Source organism: Callionymus lyra, chromosome 9 (assembly GCF_982586985.1).
Source record: "Callionymus lyra chromosome 9, fCalLyr1.hap1.1, whole genome shotgun sequence".
Taxonomy (NCBI): domain Eukaryota; kingdom Metazoa; phylum Chordata; class Actinopteri; order Syngnathiformes; family Callionymidae; genus Callionymus; species Callionymus lyra.
This window is the reverse complement of record NC_141826.1, coordinates 2,776,667-2,792,948: the sequence shown is the minus strand read 5'-3', so window position 1 is coordinate 2,792,948 and position 16,282 is coordinate 2,776,667. Positions and strand designations below refer to the sequence as shown.

At 39.1% G+C, this 16,282-nt stretch overlaps 1 protein-coding gene across 1 annotated transcript in view; it reads left to right on the top strand.

Moving 5' to 3' along the window:
- The window catches only part of LOC148071468 (uncharacterized), a 37,306-nt gene extending 21,260 nt beyond the window's left edge, over window positions 1–16,046 (top strand). The window contains exons 3-4 of the mRNA XM_087799724.1: window positions 5,152–7,154; window positions 15,872–16,046. Coding sequence (XP_087655850.1) covers window positions 5,152–7,154; window positions 15,872–16,046 — 2,178 coding nt within the window. The remainder of the gene's footprint in view (window positions 1–5,151; window positions 7,155–15,871) is intronic.
- Window positions 16,047–16,282: the final 236 nt, after the last annotated feature.

Genomic DNA, 16,282 nt, shown 5'->3' with positions numbered 1-16,282 from the left:
GATCAAAACCTTGGATCAAAAGTGGATTACTTTTCTATTTGCTGGCCTGGCACATGTTAGGGAGGTACTACAATCCACAGTGGTGGATGGACCATGTAAAAAACTGGGATTGCCCATTCTCACCTAGAGCAGAGTGCCTCGTAAGCTCTTGTCCATTAGGGGTAGTCAGTTTACTGATCATTAGATCACCAATGCCTGCAAGTTGTGTGGAGGTTATTAGAGAATTCACCACTAGGCAAACCTCATAGAAAGGTCAAAGTGTGACAAAAGCAGCATATGTTTTTCCGTCAATGCTGCTCATTATGAGACCACTGGCAAGCCCCCTCCCCTCCTTCAATGAAAGACTCATTGATACACCACCCACTCCTCGGCTCGGCGGACTCACCACACTTATGAAGGAAGAAAACATTTAATGATAAGAGTAGAAGTAAGTCAGGCTTAATAAGCCAAGTATTATAATACCCACAGGAGAGGCGTACAGTTCCTGGTTGACTTGGACTGGACTCATTCAAGCTTGAACTTTAATGTCCGGGTCAAGCAGAAGTGATGAAGAAGGCAAACAAATGTTATTTAAATTTTCCTTTGTTCATTATTTGAGACTAAACAGGAGAGTGATATTTGTTTGGGTAACCATCCATGTTGGTAACCACGGAGCACTGGAGTCTGTCTGGTCGCCTAGCAACTATAGCAGGATACATTTTACACTTAACAATGGAAAAATATATATTTTATTTTTTAAAAGGTGGGCACTCAGAGACAAGCTCTTAGATCTACTGACAATTCAGAGTACATAAGCAACCCCTGTATGTTTATTGACTGTGGGAGGAAACGCAGTGTCTATATTAACCCCAACACAAGAAGAACATACAGAATCCACACGGATAGGAAACAGGTTGCCTCAAGCTAAAAGCTAACCATTTTTCTTAAATGTGATCTTGTTACAGGATTGGCTTTAGTTTCATACTATCAATACAAATTAAACAGCCATCGTACTCAAGAGCCACATTGTCCGTTCTTATATGTAAATGACGGACTGTGCATGTTTTAAAAATAGATTAAATAAGCAGATACAGATCATCGTGTATTATGTAATATGCTTTGACACATTGATAATTGTTATCTGTTTGTTGTTGTACATGTGACAATGTTGGTACATCTTCTGTGTCACTCTGGTACCCACGCATATGGTTTATTATTATTTGGTTTAAAATGTGAGAAAGCTGTTATGCCAACTGAAATGTAATTAACAATCTGGAAGAAATGTACACTATATTCACTATATAATGTTAGTAGATTGCAATTCATATCACCTGACACCAATTAGAGCAAACTCAAAGACAGTCAGTAAAGCATTACAAAGAACAACAACGTGTTTTTTTTGTGTTAGGCTTGAGGCCTTGTGCTTGAGGCATAGCTGCGAAAAATTTAATCTACTTAAACTATTAGGCTCTTCCAAATCTTTCACTTCCTGCTGCCTCTGCTGATGTTGAAATGTTTCACTATCTCTCGTCTTTTTTTTCTTAATGTCTAAATGCATACAACTTTAAGATGCTCCTGTATGTTGTGTATCATCCTTGCAGTATGCATCTGTATCGCTGCATATATAAAGTGTTTCAAATATCGTGCAGAATTGCTTTCCGGATGAAGTGCACAAGATTGTCACCTTGGCTCCAGAGCATTCACAAACCTCCCTGGAGACCCCGATGACTCATTGGCTTTCTGAGCTGTGGTTCTCTTTGGGCGCATCTTAATTTCAGTGTCACACTGGAATGTGCATGTTTCGAGGTGAATACAATCATGGCGTCTATTTATCTCTGTGGTGTTCTATGTGTGAGGCGGCTGACTATACTGTCAGTGTCCTGCGACACACTGATTGTCATCCTGACTGTTGTATAAGAAGTGAATACTAATGGTCTCTGTGGTAGCTTGAAAGGCTGTTATTACCTTTTTCTACAGAGGACAAGCAAAGCATCCATTAATCCAAATATTCTGGAATTTTGCAGTGTCCCCTGGTCCACAGCCCATAGGTATCTAAAGCTCACCTTGGATGTTGGAATACTTTTAGAAACCACCTTTTCATGACTCCTAAATATGAAGAAGCTCTCACTGTTTTTAAATAGGTGGCAAACCTTCACTAGAAAGTCTATCCTATATAAGCATGTATATAATAAAGAAATTGCATAAAGCATTTAATTTTTATTCTATTTTTATAAATGGGACTGTACACCATATCTATATGGTGTACATGTATATGTATACACACACATATATATATATATATATATATATATATATATATACATGTATATACATACACACACATTGTTGACCATTGTGAGCAGTTCTGTTTTTATTATTATTATTTACCTGGTCTTTGTGTAAGTTCTTGTCATTATTCCACTTCTGACAATATAATTCACCCAAAAAACTACTTAGCTTATTCTTTCCGTTGTGATTGATCACCTCTCCAATCTGCTCCAGGCCAGTATCCAACAGAGTGAGTAGATGTTCTCTTTAATTTATATTTTTTACACAAATCACTCATGTCATTTGTTGATCAGTGACGGTTTGCAGTTTCTATATTGTTATTATGTCAGAGCCAGGCAACCTGTGCTTTTTTCCTAAACGTGGCCAACTTTGGTATGGTATGGTGTGATGTTCTAATAATGAAAAGGTCTCGTTCGGGGATCTTCTGACTTTATATATTTTTTTTATTGCAAGAAATTTTTGGAAAAAGGGACTGTGTTTCATTACGGATAACTTGAGGGCGCATGGAATTGCTGGATTCACAGAATATGTTGTAGTTTCATATGTTTCCCGTTTCTGCCTGGCTCTGCAAAAAAGGAAGTTCTGGTGTGAAATATCTTATTAGAGGGTGAACTAAATGTGCATTTTTATTTGTAATTTGAGTCAGTGTGGTGACTTTGGGAGGACGTGCTCATGCACTCAATGTCATTGCAAACAATGAAGATGAAAAATGCCGAAATCAAGTGTATTAAATGTTCGTTGTTGTAGCTTTACAGTTTCCTCAGATGGTCCCTAAAGCGAATTGTCCCTACTGTAGCACAGTGGAACAATATGAAGCCTAGTATACATTATAGCGATACCTTTCACTGACATAAATCATCTCTGCACACAATTGGACCAAAACCTTAAATAGGAAACATTATCTCCGATCAATGACCATTGCCTAAAGTTACTGTGGAAGCAATCAAAATTGTTGCTACCCATTATTTTAAACCTGTGCTACTGGGTTAGTACATTTTTATTGCCAAACAATAAAATACCACATTACCTTCATATTTACGTTAGAGTGCCAATTCATACTACTGGAGGAATCGCAGCCCTGATACCTGATGTCCTTTTACTTACTGCTGCCAAGTGAGGATGGCTTTTTTCGCTATGATGAACAGCTTAATGTCTCTGATAGTGCAACCATGTCAGTAAAAACTGAAGAGATGGCTAAGTTGAACTTGGTCCCTCTGATGGAAAACATTATTTCCCAGAATTAAAAACATTAAATTTAGTTATAATGCACCTACACCATCAAGCACACTAGTTGAATGATTTTTCAGGCTGAGGAGTTATGTTCTTCCGCCAAAATTAAATTGCCTGAGTGATGGATGTTTTCGGAGCCTTCTCCAGATGCACTTTAACAGACAGTGCAGGGAATGGTCCTATAGGATAGATACCCACCTTGGTGTCTTAAGTTTGCAAAAATGGCTGCTGCCTTCGTTGAGATAGCCACAGCTGTTGCCATCATAAACAAAAACAGGTGTACCAATGTGCAATACAACATTCTTAGCACTCTACTTGGTAAAGTGTAAGAGCTTAGCCAAGCAAGACAAGGGTCTATGTACATTGTCCGATGGTTAAGGGAACAAGAGCACCACATTATGCATTCATTTAAATAACTTTAATTTTGTTATAGTTAATGTGGAAAATATGAATAAACAAAAACAATTACAGTCAATGTACACAAAAATCCAAACAACATCATACAAAAAACCCAAACATTTTGTGCTTTTCAGACATAGACGCTATGACATAAAGCAACCCCCCAACCTTTTATACTTCATTTAACCAACTAACTAAAGCAATACTGTAGCAAAAGTAATACAAATAATTACAATAAAAAAGAGGTTAAGAAGTATAGTGGTCCCTTGTAGTATCGGGTTCGATCTTCAATGGTCTTGTTGTTTTCTGTTTTTTTTTACTGCATATTTGAAAAAATTGTAATCACACGTCAATTCATTTGTCTAAATCCTTGCATAAGAATCAGCCCACAGTGTCTTAGGTATGTAGGTATATAAGAAAGGGGGATTTTACATTACATTACAGCAATCAGAGAAACTGTAATTTAATGTAGTGTTCCAGACTGACAAGTCTACGAGGCAGTCTAAAGTTTTGATAACTGTATTTGGTAAATGATGCACAGGCTTCTGTAAGCCACAGCCAACATGCAAAGCAAACATAGGCTGTTCAAAAAACCAAAACAATTCTCAATCTTTCTCTTTAACACAAAGACCAACACTCACTTCTTCCAACTCAGCCAATCAGAGTTAGCCTCATGACACATGTACGTAAAATCCTGAACTTAAAACTAAACATAAATCTAAAATCTAAATCCCACTGCTCCAACATTGATTCCTGATATCCTGGCGATTTTATTTTCATTCAATATGTTGGATTTATTTCACGCCTCAAGTCCATTAACCCACTGCTGCGTCAGACGCAGCATGATGCTGCTGACAGCGCAATCAGAGGAGCTATAATATAGTTTACGGGGTGAGTAATCATTAAACACATTGTGTTGTTATCAGGTTAACAGGTTTGGGAAAGGTTAATAATGAGTGCAAAGAGAATTTAAGAGGCATCAACATGCATTTGAATGGTGACAAATAAAACATTCAATATTAAGTGGGTTTTGTTTACACAGGGTGTTATAACCCAACCCTTGTGATAAACAAGGGACCACTGTATTCCACCAGCTCTGGAAGGAATAGAGTATCAACTGAAAAGAACCTGTAAAAATCCACTTATCTATCTTAAAACCTTAAATTCATCAATCACTTTCGCAACCCAACTTTTCAAAGATAGATCTGCAGAGCTTAATGACAAATACGGACTGTATTCCCCAAATACCACCAGCATGTGAATATTCCCACCCGTGAAAAGAACACTCTGGACCATGTTTACAGCAACATTCGTGGTGGATACAGGGCTGCACCCCGCCCCCACTTTGGACACTCTGACCACATATCATTGTTTATGTACCCTGCCTACAGACAAAGACTAAAACAATCAAACCCAGCCATAAAAGACATCAAACTCTGGAACCCAGAAACCGAAAACATCCTGCAAGACTGTTTTGCTACGACAGACTGGGATGTTTTTAAAGCTGCAGCCACTCTGGAAGACTCCTCTGTCAGCGTACAGGACTACGCTGAGTATGTGACCGGGTACATCAGCACGTGTGTTGACAACATCGTCCCCACCATACATGTCAGGACATTCCCCAACCAGAAGCCCTGGGTGAACACTCAGGTACGAAGCATGCTGCGTGCTCGCTCCACTGCTTTTAAATCTGGCAACGAAGCTGAGTACAAAACTGCCAAGTACCAACTGAGACATGCCATCACAACAGCAAAGAGACAGTATCGAGAGAAGTTGGACAGCTTCTACTCCACTGCTGACTCTGGGCGGATGTGGAGGGGCTTGCAGCACATCACAGACTACAAGACCAGCACCAGCATCATCAGTTCTACGGACAACCTGCCAGACGACCTCAACGCTTTCTACACACGCTTTGAGGCCACAATCAACAACACCGGAACAAACACACACACCTGGACTGCCGTACCCCCCTCACCACCACCAAAAGTCTCTTCAGGACAGGTACACAAAGAACTGAAGAAAATCAACCCCCACAAGGCAGCAGGACCAGACAACATCCCTGGCCGTGCACTCAAAGCATGTGCCAACGAGCTGGCTGATGTCTTCACCTCCATATTCAACCTCTCCCTAAGCCAGAGCACCGTTCCCACCTGCTTCAAAACTACAACAATCGTCCCCCTCCCTAAGAAGAGCCCACCCACCTGCCTGAATGACTACAGACCAGTAGCGCTCACTCCAATCATCATGAAGTGTTTCGAGAGAGTGGTGCTGGCTCACATTCAGAGCAGCATCCCAGACTCACTGGACCCCCTGCAGTATGCTTATCGACCCAACAGGTCCACCACCGACGCCATCTCAGCTGTCCTCCACCATTCCCTTTCCCACCTGGAAAACAAAGAGTCCTATATCAGGATACTCTTTGTGGACTACAGCTCCGCCTTCAACACAGTGATCCCTTACAAACTGACCCACAAGATGTCCACACTTGGCATCCACCCTACCCTCTGCGACTGGCTCCTTGACTTCCTGACTGGCAGACCCCAGACTGTCAGGATTGGCAAGAGAACATCAACCAGCATCATCACAAACGTTGGCACTCCACAAGGATGTGTCCTCAGCCCCATCCTCTACACCCTGTTCACACATGACTGTGTCGCCTCCCACAAAGACAACACCGTCCTAAAGTTTGCTGACGACACCGCAGTGATAGGATGCATCACCGCGGCGAACGAAGCGGCCTACAGGACAGAGGTGGACAGTCTGGTTTCCTGGTGTGAGGACAACAACCTCACCCTCAACACAGACAAGACAAAGGAGATGATAGTGGACATGAGGAAGGAGAGGAGACCTCACCAACCACTGTTTATCCGGGATCTTGAAGTGGAGCGGGTGAGCAGCTTTAAGTACCTCGGGGTCCACATCACTGAGGACTTAACGTGGGCCACCAACACAACACAGCTGGTCAAGAAGGCACAGCAACGGCTGTACTTTCTGAGGAGGCTGAGGAAGTTTGGCATGTCGACAAAGATCCTCAGAAACTTCTACAGCTGTGTCGTGGAGAGCAGCCTGACCAACTGCATCACTGCGTGGTACGGCAGCTCTACGGCCATGGACCGCAAACGTCTGCAGAGAGTGGTTAAGACAGCAGAGAGGATCACCAGGTCTCCACTGCCCTCTCTGCACAGCATCTACCACCACAGAGTCCACAGGAGAGCTGCCACCATCATCAAGGACAGTTCCCACCCACAACATGGACTGTTTACACTCCTGCCCTCGGGACGCAGGTACAGGAGTGCAAAATGCAGGACCACACGCCTGAGAAACTCTTTCTACCCCACTGCAATAAGAATCATGAACAGCTGAACACTGCACTGTTGTCACTTTAAATCCATCTCATGTACAGTTCCCCTCCCTTTCTTATATTATTATTATTTTTTTTTATTTTTATTTTTTTTATTGTTATTTCATCTTGACTTTTTTGCTATGTATATTTATATTTATTTTTATTTTTTTGTTACGCCGATATTTGTGGAGGGACGGCAAAGAAAGAATTTCATTGCATAGGGAAACGTGTTTCTCGATGTATATGACAATAAACACTTTGAATCTTGAATCTTGAATCTCTGTCAACTTGGTTATCAACATTAGCTAAACTACCTTTCACACATTCAAAAACAATCTATGGGGCTAAAGGTGTCTGAGGCCTGAGTAACTCTGCCTTCATTGCAATATGATTTTAAATGATGCAAGCCCATGAGGCCTGATATCTCAACCTCTTTCTGGGTCTCAGTTACTAGAATGCTTCCTACCCCAATTAGCTTTGTGACAGAGGTAAAAGGGTTCTAAGCTATCCACTCCCTCGCTGCCGCCCCACCTTCGATGCCATCCTTTTGAAGTGTTCTGCTTGGCTTCAAAGACTCTACTTGTGATGGTCCTGGCCTGAGCCTCATGGGGAAACTTCAGTCTGGGCTCTTCCAGTTCTGACGATGATTAGCTTCCGTGTGCTTCAGTAAATACACTTGTTCCATGCACTATCATGTCCAGCTGAAATATTAAGGCACATGGGTCGTGGCAGACTTTCTTGCAATGAATCTCACATTAATAGTTAAATATCTGTTTGCAAGCACCTTTATATGGATACAAACCTTTCCCTGATAACTTATATTTTTGTTTCAGCTTTTGTAGTAGTTTTATTAATATCATGTGAAACAGTAACCCTATTCTATTATTATTAATTCTGTTGTATAATTTTACACCTGGCTTTTAGTCAGCTGCTATGATTGTTAATAGGTTAGGTTTGATTGTTTCTAGCCGACGTTTGATTTTGCTTGGGTGTTTTTTCTGTTTATGTTGTCTTGCAGACATCAATTATTTATAGTAATGGGCTAATAAAGCTTCAGGAAGCATTGTCAGGTTGTTAAGAGGTCATTGGTGGTGCAATCAGTTTAAAAATAATGTCATGTTTCATTAGTTGTTCAAAAAAAGAAAAATAGTGCAAAGACCGCCATCTAGTGGACTATAAAAATAACGTCAATGCTTCATGAAGCTTAATCAGACCATCTTTATAAATTATCCACTCTGATGTCTTTTTGGATATTTTGCTTTTGTCATTTGCCTTATTAACTGTTTAAATTCTGAAGATTATAGATTAATAAATCAGATTGGCAAACAGTCCCACACGTTATGTCTTCTTTCTTCGTACCATTAAAACCCTACCACATGTTGTTCTGGACCCTGCACCAAACTGTGCGGCTGCTGTCATTTATCGCCTTAATGATGTAGAGGGCTATTAAAGACTTTTTCCCTTTTTCCCTTTCACTGTCTACGAGTAAAGTAGCTGTCAGTATTTGCAAAGTATTTAATTCACTATTCACGCACAGTTTATACACATTTATTTACACATATTAGTTATATTGAATATATTAAACAGAAACACATCCATGCATATTTGCTTCGTGCATACATACAGTTCAACATGAAAAAACAATTTTATCAGTTGGGTGGGTAAGTCTTTTGTTGGCTAGGATTTGGACATAAAGAAAGACAGCAAAGAAAGGGAGTCTTGCACATAGAAAAGTGAGCCTGGGATGAGTGTCTGCCTGCGACAGGGAATAATGCAATTTGCCTCTCTGGATCCCTGATGTTGGAGGACAACAGACAAAAATAAAATGTTATGCAGCAGCTCAAGATGTCCAGCACTTTCAGGAGGCTATGCATGACTGACGGCACTACAGCACCCTTCATATCAGCTGCTGTATGCTGCCTCATACTGCTGGGAAACCTTTTGTCATAATCACTTTTGGTACCTTTTAAATTATTTAATGATCAATTGATGAAGGGGGAAGTATTCAGAAAAAATAGTGTAACCTTTAGAAGAGTGAGCAATATGTTTGATTGTATGAAAATTAAACACTTCAATAACATGTTAAAAAACACAGATAAAAAAATGCATATGATGCGAAAAGGAAATGGACTTTGTTGGTGGAAAAAAAAAAGATTGAACGGTTAAAAAATAAGGTTTAGTTGAGATAATTGCAGTCGAGAATGGTTATGTTTGAAACAGCTGATGAGATGTGTAGTCCTATGTGGAGGAAAATATGTTTTTATGTGCCACACCGACAAAAACACTGATTAAAACTTTAAATAAAAACATGATTTTCTGCAGAGTAGAGAGAGGGAAAGAGTAGCTGGGTCTCGTCACCATCGTTCATGTCTGTGTTAATAGGCTGCAGGCTGACGGTCTAAGCAGGGCTACTAATCACACTTAAAAAACACAGCACCCAGGGTCCAGTAAACCGAGGCAGAGGATATGTTTGATGGATTGACATGTCAAGAGAGCATGTTTAGGGTGGGGGGAGTTGACAGAGTGTAAATAAAGGACAACCATGAGAAAAAGTCATGAAGTGACTCATCAGAAACTACATACTTCACTGTCAAGATGGTCAAAATGTCAGGAACTATCCTACCCATGTGTTTGGAGGGATCTTCATACAGACTAAAAGGTTGTAAGTACTGTTGATGGGTTGATGAGGCCTCATGATACAGCATCATTTGTTTGAGGTTTTATCATGATGCAGTGTCTTTTTTTTAAAGACCATTACATGATACTTTCAGTTTGGAAATGATGCCACTTTTCTTTGAGTTACTAGATAACAGGGAATATCATAAAGCAGAGAGTGTCATATATAGATCTTCCAAAATTAAGACACTGCATTATGGTCAGCATTAGCTGAGTGTTGTTCATTCACCCATGACTAGTAAATACAGTCAAAAATGAAAGAAAGAAAAACCCTCATGGTGCACATATGGGACATACTGTATATACCCAAGGATTGAAGAATCAAGTAGAATTGTTGTAATTCCATTCAATATTCACGAGGGAAATTATTTCAGAGGGCTGAGAATGACAGCAATACAACACATGCTATTGCCATTAATATATATATATATATATATATGTATGTATATATATATGACCATAGTAGACCTGAAGAAAATCCCTAAAAATACAAAAAAATGAAAATATGGTATAGTTGTGAACCTTCCCAGGAGTGACATGCCAACCTAATCACCCCAAGAGCACACAGAAGACTCATCCAAGAGCTCACAAAAGACCTCTTCCAAAGACTTCCAAAGAACTTCAGGCCTTACTTGCCCCAGTTAAGGTGAGTGTTAGTGATTCTGCCACAACAAAGAATCTGGGCAAAATCAGCCTGTGTGGCAGAGTTCCAAGATCTTGATGATCGCCAAGACCTTTAAGCAAAATACTAGACAAGTAGTCTGAAACGTCTAAAGTTCACTTTTTTGATATGTGTATAACAATAACATATGAGTAGGCCATGTTTCCTCCACAGTGCTGAAAGAAGCTCATTGCATTGTATCCCAAGTGCTGGTGGCCTAGTCGGTTCTTAGATTTAGGGGGTAATTACTTTTATGTATATAAAGTGTACTGAAACAGCTATATAGGAATAAAGAAAATCCATTAACATCTCTCAGTCAGACCCTTACCCCAGACTCACACCAAGGCAGCCAAAAAAGTAAAAACAATCCAAACTTAAATCGTATTTTCACTGCGTCAACTTGCTGCACCGCTGCAGACAGTATAATTACAGCAGGATACGACAAAATACTGCGACAAGGCATGATCAGAGCTTAATAAAAGAGTTTAATCAATCTTATTTAATGAACTGAAAGAGTCCACAGTGGAGGAATATTTCAACAGATCGTTTAATCGCACCCCAAAATAACAAAAGCGTTCAAACCAAAAGAATGTGCTGTGACCTTATTTCTGTCTCCAAATTAGGTCTAAAAACAAAATTTTGATTGAACATCCAGAATCACAAGGTCCAAAATACTCTCAAAAGGAAAATACGCTTGGAGCTGTGTCAGACACAAAGACACTTAAATTAAAAATTAAAAATTAAAAATTAAAAATTAAAAATTAAAAATTAAAAATTAAAAATTAAAAATTAAAAATTAAAAACTAAAAATTAAAAATTCTAAATAATTTGGTTTGAATCAATCTCATTAACTGAATTCAATACATTGTTGTCGTGATTAAGGTTCTTTATTGAAAAAGAGGCTCTTAAATTGATTATACAAAAATCTGAAAATCTTTTTATAAATTTTATTGAAAGAAACAAAGAGAAAGTGGAGAACAGTTAAAGAAAAATGGAATTATGATTCTTGCTTTGATATCATGGAAGGAACAGTTTCTTACAAAGTTGAGAGGAGAGAGGATGGCGTGGTGACGAGAAGGTGGTTGAGGTGAGGAGGAGGAGGAAGAGGTGAGCAGCAGGAGGAGCACAAAGCCAAGGCCCTGGATCTGGTTGCGTTGTGTAGGGACTAGGAAGGGACCACTGTAAAAATGTGTGGTGGCGGGAAGTTTCGCTCTGATTTACCATTACTTACTTACTTACTTACTTACTTACTAATCCAATGAAAGATGGCATCATTCTCAATGCTATCTACTTGTCCTTAAAACTGTATCATGATACAGAATCAGCTGCCTCATCAACCCGTCACTGGTATTAAGCATGTTCACCCTCTATACTATCCTACTATCCCATCTTTAGAGCTTTGTCATAAAGTTTCCCAATCAATCTACAGATTTAGATTCTCAGCCCCTGAATACATACACACATACTTTGTCTCTATAAACAAAAGTACCTGTGTCATAACCATCTGCGGACCACATAACCATTCAACAGTGTGTTATTCGTGTTAGTAGTACATGTAATTAACAAATAGTAAGTTTAAATGCAGTTAAAATGCCCTTTTCTGCTCATCTATTTTGAATTTTCTGATTTCACAGTTGGACTTTTCGATTCAGGGCTTACTGTATGTAAATATGATTTGTATACATAAATGGAGGTGTGCATTTCATTGCATCCACATTGATTTATGAATCTGATTAGTATCTCCATGTTTCATTTTATTAAAATGGTTAAAACTGAGTCCGTTTCCGTCGCTCCAACACGACGTCACGTCCGGGTCTTAATACTTTGCTTTATGGAGAAAAGAGGTCAATGCAGAGTGTAACGGGTGGTTTATTCGCCGCTTCAAGTCAAACAAAGATACAAACTTTTACGATCGATCGGACACGCTCTTTGTCAGCAGCTCTAAAGGTCAATAGCTCCGGGAAAGACGGTCCCGAACAATAATAACATTGCTATATTTAAGGAAAATTGCGGGCTGAGAGGTCCTCCCCCTATCGCCCTATTAGTTCCTTCAAACTCCCTGTGTCACGATCTCCTGTGGAGAGTTCCTCCCACTTTGCTTCCTTTTCCAATCATGCAAATGCTCTTCACCCCCCCCTCACAGATGTGTCCCTGCTTCGTTCTTTTAATCCACGACCCAAGGTGTGAAAAGGGCAGAAAAACACGTTTGAATAACCGTCTGTTCCAAGCTTGCCCCGAAAAAAGTCAGTCTGGAGTGAAATGCTGACTGTGAATGTGTATTCAAACGTCCAAGCTCCTAGATGAAGCCAGTAACATATACTTTATATTTTGATTATCTTTTAGCATTAATTTAAGTATGGCGTATACGTATAGTGTATAATAATTTCCAATCTAACATTATAGAGTTGAGCGGTTTTAAGGAAGAAGGAAGTCAGTGATCATAGTACATAAGGCACCTGATTGGGAAACAAATAATAAATAATACTTTTGAAAAAAGGAAAAACTATTTTAATAACAACGTAGCCATATTCACAGCATTTCTGTTACATCTGCAGTGCTTTGTTCCTCACACTCACAAATATGTCAGTTGCAAATTGGATGACATGAAACAGTTGGTGAATTGCGCCACAAGCTAACCCATCTGTTTCAATCCCGGGTGCTGTGTCAAAATTTAGTGTAAGGGAAAGAAGATTTGTTTTCCTACTAGAAATGTGTAAAAACATTGTTTTGCTGTTCTGTTGTTCTAATGAAATAGATTCACAAAGCTGACAACATTATTATTAATATTATGCAAAGTTATTAAAAAGAGTTTGAAGGAATTCTGAAAGTTTACTTTGCATTTGGTTAATCGCTCAAAGGTTTGCATCGAGCTTAAAGATCAATTAACCCTCAATCAAAATGCCACAATCAAGGACCTATTGAGGCTCAGTCCAGAAGGACTCATTCGTACAAACTGTGTTATGACAGGTAACCAGGCTGTTCTACCACAATGTTCCATCTTCTTACTATTTGACAACCAAACTATTGGTTATAACTAAAGCCAAGACAGAAAGGCTCAATGTGCCCAAAGCTAAAAGCAATTTTCAAAGCAAAAGGGGGTCGCCAGTTGATGACACAAGTCAGCTGTCTTCAGCAGGGCTGAACGCTCATACAGCACCAAGCATGGGACACTAATCCAGAGGAGCTCAGCTCTGCCAATAGTCAAGGCTGAGGCCCACTGCATATATCCTCTCCTGCAACCCTTCACAGAAGAGCCATTACACTGGCTACCAAGGAGGGTTCCCGGTGAAAACAAAAAAGAAAGCTGTACCTCCAGCAGAGTGAGTCTGGTAGAAAAAAGTTTTGCCCTTTTTAGGCACGCCATTGAGCGCCCCAGTAGCAATTTTCAGACAAGAGAAATTCTGTGCTTCTTCTTTCAATCATGATAAGAAGACCTTGAACTACTCTTTATCTGGACCCTTGTCAAGGCTCTGTTTTTAGGTTGACACTACAAGGGGCATAAAGACCATAACAACTTAGCTCAATGTATCATAGGCACAGACTAATCCCTCCACTAATTAAAGATGATTTCAGTATTGAATACTTACATCAATTGTGTTATCTGTTGTCTGCAGGTTTATATGATTAGGTAGTCCATTTAACCCTGTAAAACACAAATATATATAGAATTTCAAATTCAAATTTCCGCAACAGATCGACAGAGTTATATCTCGAACTCCAAGTCCAAATCCAAATCCCCAAAAATGCAAATAACTTGAAAAGGTGAAAAGGATGCATTGTGTCTTTGCTGGGTTCATTTTGATTCGTCAGAGATTTGAAAAGTTATTTCAGGAATGCATGTTTGCAGTTTTTTGGTTGCAAGATGTTGGAGCTGAACGATTAGCAATCAACAGGCGAACTGGGATACTTTGGCTGTGGTTGATGGGGGTTGAGAATATTGGAAAAGTATTGAAGGTATAAGATGGGATTTGGAATCGCATCTTACTTTTTGACTTGAGAGCGGGGTTTATATATGTATATAAAGCCCACTCTCAATAATAACTGGATCCAATAATATTGTGAAATCCAATGACAGGAGCCAATGCTTGTTTTATTTGGTTGAACCAAAAACAAAATTATAATTCAGAGGTATTATGGAAAACAAAATTGTCATATTTCTGCAAGAGTGAGTCTTTTTAAATGTGTGTCCTCATTTAATGTATTATGTAATGTATATATGTTTAATATGTTTATGTGTTACATTTTGAATTAAGCCAATTGAAGTTAAACAGATCCATTTTTTTTTAACTCATCTTATAAAAAGGTCAAATTAACTACAGTTTGGCTGGTGCAAAATTGACAGTTGCAATGTGGCACATCTCATAAAGTAAGTAAGTAAGTAAGTAATAGTTATTTGTAAAGCGCCTTTCTAGACCAGCGTCACAAAATGCTTTAACAATCAAAAGCAATATACATTTAAAAATACATAAAAATTAAAATTCTCTGAAAGGCCAAGACAACATAAGACGAACACAGAAGTCCCAGAAAATTAAGAAAAAGCCTGCACAAATGAAGTAAGAAAGTAAGAAGCAGAATTTTAAAATAGATCCTGAAAGTAACCGGCAGCCAATGCAGAGTTTAAATATGAGAAATATTGAAAATAAGATGAGTTTTAAGGATAGGGGAAATGTGAGTTCTTTCACTAGAACAGGCCTGAATTTTGACTACAGAGTTTTCATTCTTAAGTAACAGTGCTTCAGCTATTACATTACAATCGCGTTGCTGCTTCATTCTGGATAAAAATAAAATGAGTGTTCAATTGTTGAATAATGTTAGTACTCCTGCAACCATAGGGAGAGTGACAAGGTGTGCAGATTTTTAGAGAAGGCCTATTCAGGTTGAGTAAAAATAATCTATATTATAGCATTTGCAAAACAAATGTTGGCAGTTACAGGTTACAGACATGCATTATTTTTATATTCCCCCTGATGGAATAAAGATACTGGTGGTGGTAAAGTTGCTGTTGCTTACGCAATAATTTTCAACATAATTGAGTTATATTGATGTTCTTTATTGTTTAACAAATCTTTGAACCAAATAACAAGAGCAACAACTATAAGGAAAACTGCCTTTTTGGCTCACCAGATAGAGAATCAGACTCCCACCCAAACATCCCTGGTTCAAGACCAGCCTTTTCCAATAATATGCAATCATTATTTTGACATAATGACCTCTTAATTATTTTCTAAAATATTTAGCTGTATTGTTTTCCTATTTAAATTTTGTAACTGATCTTTCTTAATTTTTTTACTCAGCCTGCACTGGCCCGTGCCTTTTTCTCCTCCTAACCAGACTATGAACGGTTGTCTGCTGGAACAGAAGGAGAGACAGGGAAAAAGGAGAGCAAAGGGTGTCAGGCAGACGAAGATGGGAGATAAGAAAGAAAGAGAGGGGAGGAGATTTAGGGGAAACTGCGAGGAGCAGGTGTAGTAGAGTCTATACAGGGTAGAGGAAAGATCTAGAATCCAGTGGCAATGACACGTCACTTGAAGTGGACTGCAGTGCTGAGGAAAGAAGAACTGACGGCAGATGAAATAGATTTCTTCTTAATAGCTTTCGTTATTTGGGCTATGGATGAACTGTGATTATTTGAATAATTATGGTGGAGGGTGTGGTGTGCCGGTCAGCTGTTTGAAAAGCAGGGAGAGTGGTTGAAAGAGTATGAA